This window comes from Microtus ochrogaster, unplaced genomic scaffold (assembly GCF_000317375.1).
Source record: "Microtus ochrogaster isolate Prairie Vole_2 unplaced genomic scaffold, MicOch1.0 UNK41, whole genome shotgun sequence".
NCBI lineage: Eukaryota > Metazoa > Chordata > Mammalia > Rodentia > Cricetidae > Microtus > Microtus ochrogaster.
Window position 1 is genome coordinate 218,376 of NW_004949139.1, and position 15,085 is coordinate 233,460.

General features: G+C 49.9%; 1 protein-coding gene across 2 annotated transcripts; it reads right to left on the reverse strand.

Moving 5' to 3' along the window:
• Positions 1-9,498: 9,498 nt before the first annotated feature.
• On the reverse strand, positions 9,499-14,287 carry Sts (steroid sulfatase). Of its 2 annotated transcripts, XM_005368766.3 has the most exons (10): positions 13,829-13,926; positions 13,379-13,525; positions 13,181-13,302; positions 12,924-13,046; positions 12,045-12,468; positions 11,376-11,512; positions 11,029-11,166; positions 10,700-10,859; positions 10,499-10,620; positions 9,499-10,373 (listed from the first exon to the last, which is right to left on the reverse strand). In XM_005368766.3, the coding sequence occupies exons 1-10, from the start codon at positions 13,843-13,845 to the stop codon at positions 10,066-10,068; spliced, it is 1,698 nt and encodes a 565-aa protein (XP_005368823.1). In that variant the 5' UTR covers positions 13,846-13,926; the 3' UTR covers positions 9,499-10,065. The 2 variants fall into 2 exon arrangements, with proteins under 2 accessions (XP_005368823.1, XP_005368822.1); XM_005368765.3 differs by having other exon boundaries at positions 13,181-13,525; positions 13,829-14,287.
• Positions 14,288-15,085: the final 798 nt, after the last annotated feature.

Sequence of the window (15,085 nt, forward strand, 5' to 3'; positions counted from 1 at the left end):
TCAACCCAGAACGCGCTAGAGAAAGCTGGCCAGGCATTCCCTAGGCGGGACGGGGAGAGAGCCAGCGGGGGTAAACTCACGAATCGGTTGGAGATGGAGGTGGCTGTGGGCAGGTCCCCGGTTGTAGACTTCGTTCCCGGGAAGGAGGTCGTCCGGCACTCCAGAAGGCACGCCAAGGCCCGAAGGCCGGGCCTCAAGTGGAAGGCCCGGGACAGGAAGTCCCCGAGTCGGCACCAATTGTTCTTCTGTGCGCAGGTGTGCGCACAGGTATCCGTAGTCCAGGAGGAGTCTAGGAGTTGTAGTTTCCAAAGGAACAACACCAAGTGCGTGGACAGCCCTGTCTTCCGTGTGCAGCGACGTTACTCAAACCTCCATGGTGTCCTCAGGCCTTACATTCTGACGCCATCTATCCTAGCCGGTGGAATTTGAACAGGGGTCCCTGATAAACTTGGGGGAGAGGAGTGAAAGGAGACAAGAGACACGAGAAATGACAGCAAGACAGGATTTCTGATCAAGCCATTCCGTTTATTCCCTCTCAGAGGCTGTAATACAGCAAACGGACAAAGTGGGGAAGGGAAGGGTGTCAGGAAACTCAGGTCTGCTGGAATTCAGGTCCCAAGACATCCTAGCTGGTAAGTAAATACTGAGGGTCTGTGATTGTTGACTAACAAAGGAAAATGCTAACTGATTCCGGAGCCTGGCGCCTGCAGGTCTCTGCTAGGAGATAAGATGCCAGGTTGATTTCCTAGACCCTGCAGAGGGGATAGAGGTAAATATTTTTCTTAACTTGTGAGCTTAAGATGGCTGTAACCAAAATGCAGATCTCAAAATACAGGTCTTTGCTTCCGGCAGTGGCTTAACAGAATATAGCCCAACTGGAAGAGACGTTCAGAAACAGAGTAGATAGAGCTGTGGAAATGCCATGTAGCACCACCAAAGACAGCCACAGTCACATGGCCATACACAGATTAATGGAGATGGTTTAGTTTAGGATATGAGAGTTAGCCAGAAATACACTTACGACATAGTTTCTGTGTGATTACTTCTGCTCCGGGCAGCCTTCCCCACACTGGATATTCTTTACCTATAATGCTAGAGAGACTATTTGAACTATATAAATAGGTGGATTTTTACACAGATCCCTATGTGTATTTGCTGAGGCTAGGGCACTTCTTTTAAGGTTAAATCAATTTGTGTTTCATGGATATCTTATCTAAATATCCTTAAAAGAATTTTATGACAAATTTCTGGTTATTTTGTTTATGACACAAAGGTTGATGTTCTGGAACCTGGTGCTTTTATATTAATATTAAAGTATTTATATTAATATTAAAGTTTTTCTCAATGTAGAACTTAAGATTTAGAGTAGTAGTTTTTAGAGTAGGGTGCTCACACAGTGTCTTAACACAATTACACACACATGCCCAACACATAGGATTAAATAATGAATTACATTCAAGCCCTCTAAAACCTTTAGTATAAATTTGGGTATCGAGTAGTTCTATAGAAAAAAATGTAAGGATGAGTTACTCCAGTACTTGTGTCTAGAACTGTCTCTCCAATTTGACTACCGCTACAGGTACAAAAGACTCAGCCTACAGGAAGGAATGCACTGGAAAAGCTCACTGCGAACTAGCTAAAGAACTTTGTAAAATAAATGTATGGATACTGTTGATTCAACTCTTGTGAAAAAAAATTTGGGGACTGATAATGAGAAATTTTGCATATTAAAAAATTAAGAAATTTAATGAAGCTAGCTGTTTGCATTTGGTGTTTATGGATATGGTAAAAATGGAGGGAATGACCTTGGACATCAAATTCCCCAGCTCTATAGGCATATAAACACCCTAAAGTTTTCTCCATGTTCCCAAGGAAACAAATGATTCTACAGCTCTCATGGGGCTTAAATAACTGAAAACACAGCCCAAGTCATCATCATAATACTGATACATCACAAAGTGATGTCCCATTCTCAACTGTCAGTCAGTGAGCTCCTGGTTGGAAAAGAGATTCTGTATCTTAGGAAGGGATGATGTGGGATAACCATATATAACTGAGGCAGTAGAACACTCAGATCCCTTAGTAGTGGGTATTTCCTCACCTTTACATCCTGAAATATTTCTTACCTGTGTTTTTTTTTTTCTGGGGAATTAATTCTCTCTTGTCTGTGGAGCTGACAAAGACCTTTGGTGAAAGAAATAACAATAAACACAAGGGGGGACTGGAGAGATGGCTCAGAGGTTAAGAACATTGCCTGCTCTTCCAAAGGTCCTGAATTCAATTCCCAGCAACCACATGGTGGCTCACAACCATCTATAAAGGGGTCTGGTGCCCTCTTCTGGCCTGCAGGAAGACACACAGACAGAATATTGTATACATAATAAGTAAATAAATATTAAAAAAAACAATCAACACAAGGGTAATGTCCTTAGGTGATCACCTGTCTGTACTTTAGATGGATGCCAGTATCAAGGTAAGCAGGCAATTGGAGGGCAGGGATAAAGTGTGACACATGAGGATGCATTGTGAAAGAACTTGATGAGTCTTCTAATTCTTATAATTGGAAGTCTGCAAGATATGTGTGAAAATGGTTTTATTGGTATGGGATAGAAAATAGAAAAAACTAGCCGGGCGATGGTGGTGCACGCCTTTAATCCCAGCACTCAGGAGGCAGAGGCAGGCGGATCTCTGTGAGTTCGAGACCAGCCTGGTCTACAGAGCTAGTTCCAGGACAGGCTCCAAAGCCACAGAGAAACCCTGCCTCGAAAAACCAAAAAAAAAAAAAAATAGAAAAAACTAGATCATACTGAGTTATTGACATAAGCCTAGTGCATAAAGAATCTATATTTCTTATTTCAGCTCAATTTTAAAAGGCGCCTATGGTCTATTTGATTATTTGCTTGAACCTATATTATACGATAGGCTACTCTGAAGGAGTTTGAAATGTCCGACATGCCTCTGCTTTCTACATGAAAGAATCAAGGGAATGATCAAATGGGAAGATTAAAGTGGTTTATCACAGAAGGCACAATTCTTTCCAGTGGAGGTGACCAGAAGACTTTCTTCACTAACCCTGTAAGGAGCTGATTTGTAGGAAGACCATGAATACATACAAATATCTACCAGAGTGTATAGGGACGCACAGACTAAAACTGCATGTCTTCACTGCAATTGGGTAGACTGGATCCTACAGTGGAAAGGTCCATGTGGCAGCACCAAATCACAAAGACAAGGGGGGATAATCACCTTGATAGACAGTGTATGCAAAAAAAATGTTCATAAGGGTTTGATTCTGGCTAGTTAATCATAATGCCTTCAAAAGTGAGGTAGACAGGAAATCTGCTATGTTCTTGCTCAGTCTCTATAAGAAGAAAAATCAGAGGACAAATGGTTGGGACTTTCAAGGTGTGTGATTTGTCCATTAGTCAGAAAGACATCTGGGGAAGGAGCGCAGATGGAGATCTCGTGGGGACATGGCTGCCAGTCCTAACCTGATTGTATAACCTGTGTGATTGTATAATGAGAAACAGACTGCTCGGTTCCAGTCATTAGAGACTTTGCCCCCAGAGAGCTCAGACCTGTGTGATGATTTATACACAAGTCCCCATGTGATGGCTAACAAAACTTAATATGGTACCAGGCATCCCTTAGGGGCCATTGACCCTTGTCCTCAAATGCCTATGAGATCCTAGTGCCCTGCACCTGAGGTAGAAGAGGATAATGGTGACCCTGTGTGAGGTGTTAACCACTTGCTTTTTGTTTTTGTAAACTTTCTCATTGCTCTGGGACCAGGATGAATTGATCGTGTATAACTATATAATAAGAAAGAGAAACAGGAGAGGGGAGTAAAACAATGTTTTGCCTAGCTGTTGTTCCACAGATAACTGTAGTGCACACCTTTAATATCCATCCTGGTAAACCTGTCCTTCCCCGCTCAGCATGTTTGCTCTATGTTTCTATTAGCAGTGAGAATTTGAAAATAGTCTACATCTTAGGTCTTTCCCAGTGGAGTCAAACAAAATAAAAATCCCGGTCATTGCTGTCATTGTCACTGAAGATCCAGCCTGCCTTCATCTTAGGTGTAAATACAAACTAGGTTCATTCCTGTTTATGATTAAACCTGTTTCTCAAGTAGTGGACTCTGAGACACCTGTAACCTTAAGTACAAATGGTTCTGTACCGACTCTCCCAGGATTGGAAATAACACCTTTGATTGAGAAGGGTTGTAAGTGCTACCTTATAGCTGTTATCCCACCTTGTAACCTCGTCTTTGTCCTGGAGGACTTTGGGACTAACGCGTTATGCTTCTATTCTGCTCTGTATCCACCACCACCACCACCACCACCACCCCCGTATTTTATCCATCAAATCCTCCATTTAGAATCCTCTCTCCCGATAAGGAAGTCATTAGATTTTTACTTCATTATCCAACTTTATTCTTCTAGGGTCCCTGTGATAGAGTAGATGGCAGTCAATTCACAGCAGCAAGGCCACCTCAGCCAGCTTCACCCTTTCCAGGACTGAAGCTCCTGGACAGCCATTTCACATGCAAAACTCAGGCTTTGCTTTTTTTGAAGCTCTGTGGTCTCCTCCGGAGAAAGGCAGACACACAGACAGGATTACCTTGATGACAGGTTTCCTGCTGAGAAAAGCAAACACACAGATAGGATTACCCTGTTTGACAGGCTTCCTGCTGAGAAAGGCAGACAAACAGGTTGAAAGTTTTAAAAAATTACCTTTTTCTGTTTCTTTATTTAAAGAACTTGCTAGGCAAGGATTGATCTCAGTTATCAACCACCTATATCTTGTAAGAAATTGTTGTAAGGAGGCCACTTGATAGTTCCTGGCTGCTCAGACCCCCAAAACCATACAAAAACTGTATTAATTAAATCACTGCTTGGTGGCTGCTCAGACCCCCAAAACCATACAGAAACTGTATTAATTAAATCACTGCTTGGTTCTAGCTTCTTGTTGGCTAAATCATACATATAAATTTAACCCACACCAAATGTTGCCATGTGGCGTGGCATACCAGGTAAAGTTCCAGCATCTGTCTCTGGCAAGGCTATGTGGCTGCTCCTTGACTTAGCCTCTTTCTCCCAGCATTCAGTTTAGCTTCCCCGTCTATCTAAGTTCTGCCCTATCAACAGGCCAAGGCACTTTCTTTATTCGTTAATGGTAATTACAGCACACAGAGGGGACTCCCACGTTACCTCCCCTTTTCTGTTTAAATCAAAGGAAGGTTTTAACTTTAACAAAGTAAAATTACATATAACAAAACAGTTATCAAACAAGAATTAGTTACAATATTTATATCTACTTTATCTTTTATCATAACTAAGGAAACGTACAACTATAAATTCTTCACCTCCATCAAAGACTCCAGAAGGATATAATATTACCTAAGTAAACAGGAAGTGCTTGTAAACAACTTCCAAAAGTTTTGAATTGACAGAGACATCTTGCTGCCTGGACAGTCACCCAAAGTTCTTCTGTACCATTGAGGCACCCATCTTCAGCCTACAGGCCCATAGTATCCAACAGACTTTTCCATGAAGCAGGAAATTTCAAAGACAGATCTGCCTATATTGGCAGTTTGCCAGTCACTATTTTCTGTGTCCTGCAGAATGTCTGGTAGACTCTTTAGCAGGAACCCCAAAGGACCATATCATCTTTAGGCAGGTTTAGCAGTCATTTTTTTGGCAGGTACTGCATGTCCAGTTCAGCAGTTCAGGCAAGAGGAGTTTCTTTCTGTCAGTTAATAACTCTTCCCATGGCTAGCCCCATTTATAGGGCCAATAATAGCATTATATTTTTTCTCCTATCCACCTGCCTTCTAATCCCCCTCAAAAGAGGACTCCAGGATGACAGTAAACAGGACACTGCTCCAACCACACCTCTCGCTGAGCCTGAGCCCTCCCACTCCCAGCTCCCCCCTCTCCCACGTCGCTCCAGGCCTTCAGGAAGCAGCCATGTTAGAGCAGGAGCCCCATTATCCAAGGATTCTAAAATGTGTGGTTGATGGCTTCACCCAGCTCCTGGCATGAGACCCCTCCCCAGGAAGGTCAGGATCACTCCCCAGGGCTATTTAAACTGCCCCCCAGAGAGTAAACACGTGGTATCTGGGTTTTGCAAGGTCTCCTCTCTCTCTTCTCCTCGACATCTTTTCATGGGATCACCTGGGAGTAAGGGCATTTTATGAAACATGGAAATCTTTAATTTGGTTTGATTAGGATTATCTGTGTCAGCAGAGAGGTTCGTCTAAGACAAAATACCTAACAGTGCCCTAGATTTTTCTTGAAATAAGAAAAAAATTAACTTATTTTTGGTTAATGAAAGCCTACAATTGAAAAACTTTTACTGTTTTTAAGAAACTGAACTTTTAAAGTGTTTGGCCTTTCTAAGTTTGTAAAATGTTTTCTATTATGATGGGGTGAACAAGAAAAGGTTTGTGAATTACAGTAATGTGCGTGGTGGTCAAACTGACAATGTGTCCGTTTTGCTGCCTAATACTATATGAACTTGAAACCAACTAGAATCATCAGACATGAAGGAGCCACAACTGAGAAAAAAGCCTCCAAAGATCTGGTGAAGGCCGGCCCGTATGGCATTTCCTCTAACTAGTGACTGATGCGGGGCCCCGCTCATCGTGTTTGACTGGGGTGGGTTGGTCCTGGTTTTATATTACCTGCTGATCATGGTGTCCAGATGAGAAGCCTCCCCATGACTTCTGCATCAGCCCCTGCTCCGAATTCCTGCTTGAGTCCCAGCCCTGACCTCTTTTGGTGATGAAAAGGTATGTGCAAATGTGAGCATACTAAACTTGTTCCTCCTCAAGCGGCTTTTGTTCATGGTATCCCGTATCTTAAATACTTATTACCATCACCACAACTGTCACCATAGTAAGAAACCTGACTTTACTCCATGCCCCTTGACAGTTGTTCCTCTGCTAATGTCATCCGTCAGTGACATCTTACATAAACTTTTATGGCTTTTGGGTGTGAATTGAAGAAAGTGACTTTCAAGGAAACGTCTAGGTTTCCAGGGTGACTTAGGAATTTCTGAGGCATCTAAACCCATGACTAAGCAAAAGCTGGGCAATCAGCTTCTGTTGCAGATGGCCACTATTGGATGACATGGCGTTTATGATACAATCTCACAAATACCCTTGTAATTTGCATGCATCATATTGTTTCTGTTTCATTGGCAACTTCTAACTAGAACTGTTAATATTTGTAACATGGATGGGGCCTGTTTGTTGGGGTTTCTGTCCTGCCCAGTTCCCACAGCTGCTTAACCCCAAAGAAAATCACACAGAGATCTCCATAAGTTATAATGCTGATTGGCCCATTAGCTCAGGCTACTTATTAGCTCTTGTAGCTTACATTAACCCATTGTTCTTATCTATGTTAGCCACATGACTCAGTACCTTTGTTCAGTAGGGCAGCTCACATCCTGCTTCTTTGGAGTCTGGCCAGAAGTAGGAAGAATCATCTTCTTCCTTCCCAGAATTCTCCTGTTCTCATTGCATCATTTCTACCTCCTGTCTGGTTTTCCCACCTATACTTCCTGCCTGGCCAACCAGTGTTTATTTGAAACATGATTGAAGAATACAGACAATTCTCCCACACCAAATATTAATGAAAATTGTTTCGTACTAATGCTGAGTGTCCCGTATCTCAAATACTTATTACCTAAGTTTTCTACAGATTTCGGGTATTTTTAGATTCAGAAATAATTTCATAGTTCATCATATTTAGAGAGGTTAACTGATTGGGGCAGTGTTTCATCAGAGACTTCATTGATGTTTTTCTTGAACCTCATGCACGTAGTCTGAGAAAGGTTTTCTACAGTATTTTGCCACATCCACATTTTCAGTACAATCCATCACATGAGGTGTAGAATTTTGTAGTTTTGGAATATATCAATACTCTAAAAGTTACATATTTTAAACTCAGATTTCAGATTAGAAAAATCCTGAAGATGTTTAATGTTACTATTTTGGCAAAGTTCAATTATGGGGAACGTGTAGAGATTGGGCAAAGATTGTAATCTCTGTTCCATGTAACACTTTAGAGTCCAGAACCTTTCAGTGTTGGGCTGTCTCCTCTAGGTTCTTATGATCGATTCTTTCACCAGTAATTAAAAATAGAAGAGAAAGAAAGATTATATCAGGACCATCATGGCCAAGAATTCCAGTGTGTTAGGGGATTTCTCTTTCATGACATCAGCAAACCACAGAGTAATGTTGGAGAAGGTCAGTAGGGTTTCCAGTATAATTAGGATTTCAATAAGTCATAGAGTTACCTTTCGTGTGTTAGCTCTGTACATCATCAAATGCCACAGTTTGTCCAGGCAGTCGCTGGGGTCCACGGTTCTGGATTTCTGGAAGACATTGGGAGCAGAGCTTCCTCATCCGCAAGCAGGAATTCGTCGAGGCGTGGTTCTTTACTGCAGGAATCACCCGGATGTTTGTCTCCTGTTCCCACGTCAGGCTCAGAACAGACCTGGGTCCGAGTCATCCACATGGGAGGTGGGTCATAAAATTAACTGAAAACTGCATCCTCGAGCTTGTAAGGGAAGAGCAACGCATTCCATCACTAATTCTTGAGAACTTGAGGAGCCGTTGACATTTTCTGTGACTTCTCTGCAGCACAGATGTTACCTGACGATTCTCCAAGTCACATGATCACCAGGGTCGCTGTTCCTCACACACCTAACAATGCGGAGGAAACTCATGTACGGTTCTCGAGAAATCACGTGAACGCGCCAACAGTGCAGACGTGAAAACAAACCTGCTTCTTTCACAGAAAGCTTTGTGTTTCTGTGAGGGAAACTCATGCGTGTACTATGAGGAGTTGGACAGGGATTCCCAGGCCCTGTGGCAGGGGTCATTTGCATAAATGTGAATGAGATTGCTGCATTCACATGTGGCTGCAGAGGCTCATTTGCATATGCTAATCAGCAAGACCTTTATGATGATGGGGTTATGGTATGATAGTTTATGTGCATGTTTATGTCAATGAACCTGTAATTTATGGAGATTTATTATAATCTATGTGCGTGATTAAGCAGAAATTCCAAAACTCCCCATAGCCACCAAATGCTCATTTGCATATATGTAAATCAGGTAGTCAATTTATGCATGTAATTATCTAACTACAGCTCGACTGTAGATCGGGCTGTAATGTATGCACAGACTCCAAAGCTTGAACCACAGGTGGGCGGCCGCTCATTTACACAGATGCTAATGTGACCGCTAATTTATGCAGCAAGGCCCCACCTCCTGAGGGTCCCTGGGGTCAAGGGTCAGGCTGGCGCCCCTCCTGCCACACACATGACAGGCTGAGCACACGTGATGGACTTGGATGTGAACCGGGGTGGGCGGAACTTCCTGCCACACACACGCATGAGGCCACATGTCTGTCGCACTGGCTTCACATGTGTAACGTCACGTCCACGCCCAGAATGGAAATCACGGACTCCACACGCAGCACCCTCATCGCCAGTGTCGTTTTATTCCAGTGTTGTGCGGACGCGGTGGAGGGGGGGAGATTAAGTACGAGATCGTGTGTTTCACATGTGTTAAAATTTTCCTTTACAGTGGACGCCGGATAGGACTCGTGAGTTTATTTCTTCCAGGTCCCATGTGGGGTCAAAATGAGAGGAAAATAAAATAATGATAAAGTGCAGATTTTGCGTGTGTCCTGGCGCTCGCACACACGTGTCGGGCGGCGCAGGATGCCACGCCATCTTCATGGAAACACTGATCGGAACTGGCCGGGATGTGCATGTGGAGCTCACACGTGTGTCAGACCTGAGTCAGGACTGTAGCACATGCCTGTATCACAAGCCAGACAGCGGGGTTCACAAGGGTGGGGTTTTCACAAGCGTGTGTCTTCGCGCTTGACAGCGTGTGTGTCCTTCATGTGTGGGGGGTGTGCGAGGCCCGCATCCTTCATTTGTGTTCACGTGTGCTGGGGGGAGGGGATCCGTGATTGTCACGTGATCCCGGAGACAGATATTGCCGGAGTTACAGAGGGGTCACGCATGTGTCAAGTGACATCACAGCTGCAGCCACGGCTTCCACACCAGGTTGCTGAGCGACAGCTGCTGGGGCACCTCGGGATCGAGTGTGCGTGTGTGCGCGGCCACCGCCTCCCCCACGGCCGCCAGGACCGCGTGGTATCGTGGCTCGGATTCCGGGGTCAGGGGGCGGCGCTCACTGGGGTCACGTGTGAGGTCGAAGAGCAGTGGAGGGTCGTGGCGTGTGATGTGTTTGCCGAAGCAGAAGCACACGTGCGAGGAGAAGCAGCCATTGGTGCCCGGGTCGAAGTTGGGCGTGAAGTAGAAGACTTTCCAGAGGGCGGAGCCTGCGGGGAACACGCACGACACATGTGACACATGCATGACCTATTTCACACTCACATGTGCCCTGTTACACACACACGATCTATTCAACATATGTATGACTGATGTCACGCACGCTTGTGCTCACCGTCCTGTGGCCGCCAGCGCACGGCGTTGAGGTAAGCGTTGCAGTAGTGGAAGAGGAACTCGTGCTCCGACTGCATGCGCGTCCCCCGCAGCAGCGGCATCAGGTCCCTGCCGTCGATGATCCTGCGGGGACACACGTGGATGTGGGAAGAAAGTCCCACCCCATTCATGCCCACCCACAGGAAGCTCCGCCCCCACTCACCTGTCGGCAGGAAGCTCCGCCCCCGCCAGCGCCAGCACCGTGGGGAAGACGTCCATGTGGCTCGTGGGCTCCGCCAGCTCCAGGCCACGGCCAAGCTCCCGCGGGAAGCGGACCACACCAGGCACGCGGATGCCGCCCTCCCAGTTGGTGGCCTTGCCACCTGTGCAGCAGGACAGAGGAAGGGGCGGGGCCGAGACAGTAGACCTGTCAATCACCTCATCCACCAATCACACGCAGTAACACATATGAAGTCATGTCAAGGATATACATGGGAAGCACACACAAACACAGAAATCACACAACACGCGCACACGCCCCGTGTCCCCGACCTTTGTAGATCCCATTGCTGCCACCGTGCATCTCGCCCTCCTCGCTCACTTCCTCCACGTGGGCGCCGTGGTCAGATGTGAAGTAGACGAGCGTGTCATTCGCCAGGCCCAGGTGGTCAAGTGCGTCCAGGATCTGCCCTGTGGGGGCGGGAGGGTGCAGTCATAGTGTGACATCATATCTTGATCACATACATGACATCACAAACACACGAACGGCATCATCACGTAACAACATGCATGACATTATCACACAAATACACACATGACATCATCACATAATTGCACACGTGACATCACAATCACACGCGTGACACCATCCCATGTCCTCCAGGCCCCGCCCCACTCACCCACACTCCAGTCCAGCTCCTCGACTGCGTCCCCGTAGACTCCATGGCGGCTGCGTCCGGCGAATTTCGGGGCCGCAAAGTGTGCAGTGTGGACGTGGAGGAAGGAGAGGAACAGCAGGAAGGGCGTGTGCGCGTGTCTGCAGGCGGGAGGGGGCAAGGGTCTAGCCTCAGAACTCAGATATTACATGTGTCACACATACATGATGTATGTAATGTGACAAGGGACACAGATGCGGTCCAGGCTTGGACACCATACATGAGCGCACTCACATGTCCCATCTTTAGACACGAGTGTACATATTAAAACAAGCACACAGTGGTCTATCCTGCGACCCTAAGCATGACACGTTATACATGCATGATCCATGGAAGGTGACACAGGGCACAGATAGGGTCTAACCTTGGAATCCATGCATGATAATTACACGTGACACACGCATGACATACAACAGGGTTGGGCATGCATGTGTGACTGGCAACATGCATCAACCATGTGGGACATGGGCATGGGACACATTAGACCATGCGCAGGAAGTGCGACTTGTATGATGCCTGCAGCGGTCTAACCTGAGACCCCACTCCCAACCACAGAAAATTGGTCTAGCCCCAGACCTCACGCATTAACATAGCTCACATGTGCTATGCACATATGCGTGACCCCGCGCTCACCTCTCCAGGAAGCCCACAGCCTCTCGCGTGAGCCTCTGTGTGAGCTCCTCGTAGGATGCTGGCCGCTGCACCACCTCGAACCCGGTCATGAGGACACAGTTCGCGGGGCGGAAATAGTGCAAAAAGGCGAAGAAGCCACCGGCCACGGCGACTGTGAGCAGGACGGGCACCACCACCACTGCCACGGGCACACGCGCCAGCCCCAGGAGGTGCAGTAGCGCGAGTGTGAGCGCACACACAAGCAGCACCTGCACTGGCACATGCACCACCAGGTGCCTGCTGGAGTAGAACACAGAGCCTGAGCCCGGGATGCAGTCGCGCAGGTTGGTCAGTGGAAAGCCGTGGAAGGACTCAAACCCGTGGCGCTGCGGGTGGTGGCAGAAGTCGTCCCGGTGGCGGCAGCTCACGCCCAGGTGCCACTTCCCTGCGGGTGGAGGGGACACGCTCATCAGGGCGGGACGATGGTCACGTGTTGTTTCGTGTCAATCAAATGTACTCATGGGTGCCAATGGTGATGTCATGTCAATCACGTGTTGTCATGTGTGAAAATGCTGATGTCATAGGTCACATGTAAGTCAATGACATGACATTACGGGTATGAACGGTTATGTCATGTGACATCACACGTGTGACAAGGTCATCATGTATAGATCGTATGTAGTCAAGGGTGCAAATGCTTGACATCATGGGTTGTCAGGTGCCGATGATGTGTCAACGACATGATGTCATGGATGTGTCATGTCACTTCACAGGTGAGAAAAGGGGTGGTCACGTGATGTCACAGGTTGTCACAGGTCATCTTTGAGACATCACGCGTGTAAACAGCACTGATCATGTGACGTCACGGCTCAAACGCCAGTCACTCAGCGGGTCACTCACCAACCAGGCCCGTGCGGTATCCACGCGCCCGCAGCCGCTGTGCGAAGGTGACCTCGCTGGGGGGCAGCCCGCCCGAGGACGCCGTGAACAGGAACACGCCCAGGCGGTTGTGCGAGGCCATGCCTGCGGAGGGCGGGATAAGCGGCTCAGACCCGTAGGTGCCAGCTCCGCCCCGTGTGTGGCTCGGCCCCGCCCCCACTCTCGGCCCCGCCCCCACTCTCGGCCCCGCCCCCACTCTCAGCCCCGCCCCCTCTCACCAGCGCGCACGGCATAGCGCCCCGTGAGGAAGGCCGCACGGCTCGGTGTGCACAGGGGCGCGGCCGCCAGGTGCTGCGTCAGCTTCACGCCCTCGCGCGCCAGGCGGTCCACGCTGGGCGTCCTGGGGGGGGACACGCGTGGGCACGGGTGACACAGGCACGCGTCACTCGTCCCCGCCCGCACACGCGTGTCCCCACCTGAGCGTGCTGTTCCCGTAGCAGCCGAGGTCCCCGATGCCCAGGTCGTCGGCCATGATGATGACGAAGTTGGGCCGCGCGGGGTCGCGGGCGCCGCACACGCGGAGCAGGAGGAGGAGCGCGAGGGCCGGGAGCGGAGACATCGCCCTGGGGAGCCGGTGTGCGCGCGTGTGGGTGTGCGCGCGTGTGGGTGTGCGCGTCATTCATGTTTACGTCATGCGTGTTATGTCACGTGTGTAAGGAACGCACACATGTTACATGTGTGCCTTCATGTGTGCTTACGTCATTCCTGCTTATATCACACGCACCCACGTCACACAAACATACGCCCCCGTGTCCCTATCACACTCGGGTTCACGTTGGCGATGGGCACCGCAGCTGGGGCTCCGTTGCTCGCCTACGATCCCGCCGCCCCCTCCCGCTCCCGGAGCCCCCGCGCGGGTTACGTACGAGTTCGTCGTCGCCATTTGTCCGTCCGGAGCCGTGGGCGCCGCGGCCGGGGCTCCGTGGCTCGTGCAGGAGTTTGCGCGTTAATCGATCGACTCCTCAGGACGCCGCGGGATCGTCCGCTACCCCCCGGAGCCCTAATCCGCCGCTTCCGCCGCCGCTTCTTGTGCCGTCCGGGGCCGCGCGGGTAGCGTACGAGTTCGCTGCGCGCTCGTTGACCGAATGCGCGACCGCCGGGCCCCGGCGCTGTTTGTTTTGGCCCCGGGTGGGGGCCCCGCCCCCCTGAGCGCCCGCGGGTGTCAGTCATCGCCGGGGGGCGGGGCCTGCGGGGGCGGAGGTCACAGCCGCGCTGACCCCGCGGCGGCGAACTCAGCACAGCACCCGGGGCGAAAAATATGTAAACACGGCGGCGCTGGTGGCGTCAGCGCGGTGTGGTCACGTGAGCTCCTGGTCCCGCCCCCTTTTCCCGCCTGCGGACCGCGTAGGAGACCGGGGGGGCAGAGAAACGGTCACTTCCGGTTTCACGGACCAGCGCTTCCGGTGCGGCGGCGGCCGTCAGTCACTGTGACCGGGCGGGACTTCCGGGAGTCCGGGAACGGGGGTACCGAGCCCAGCACCCGGGGGGACTGAGTCCTAAGCACCCAGGGCCGCGGCCGCGGGGGAGGGGCGGGGCGACGGACACTTCCGGGAGGGCGGGATCACCGAGCATAGCACCCGGGGGTACTGAGCGCTGAGTCACGAGCACCGCGGCTGCCGGAGCCCTGAGTCCTGAGCCGCGAGCACTTCCGGGAGGGCGGGGGACCGAGCACGGCGCGATGAGCACTCGCGGGAATGAGGAGGACTCAGCGCTCAGCACCGCGGGCGGCTCAGGAATCCGGGGACTGAGCGCCAAGTCAGCAGCACCCAGGAGGACTCAGCGCAGCACCCGCGAGTCAGGGGGTCAGAGGGTGGGGCCGGGGGGCGTGATGTTTGGGGGTCACGGGGTCACCCGACTCGGGATCGAATCAGGCGCGGGAGGCGGAGGCCGGGGACCGGAAGTCCCGCCCCGGATTACAGAGTGACAGACGCGGCCCAGCCCCGTCGCTGACGTCACTCGTCCCCGCCCCAGGTGACGTCACCGTCGTCTGCCACGGGAGTCACAGCCTCGGCCTCTCCCGTGACCGCATCCCCGCCCGGTCTGACCTCTGACCCGGGACGTCCGTTAACGTCGTGCGTCTCCGTGACGTCCGCTCGTTCCCCGGGACCCAGTGGGTGATTCTC

Bases quoted from the DNA above. Each gene is read 5' to 3' on its own strand.
- Sts (XM_005368765.3), bottom strand. From the start codon at position 14,132: ATGACTGACACCCGCGGGCGCTCAGGGGGGCGGGGCCCCCACCCGGGG. The intron at 13,047-13,180 runs GTGAGAGGGGGC...CGCCCTCCGCAG, and splicing joins GCGCTATGCCGTGCGCGCTG to GCATGGCCTCGCACAACCGC. The intron at 10,374-10,498 runs GTGAGCACAAGC...TGTTCCCCGCAG, and splicing joins GCGCTGGCGGCCACAGGACG to GCTCCGCCCTCTGGAAAGTC.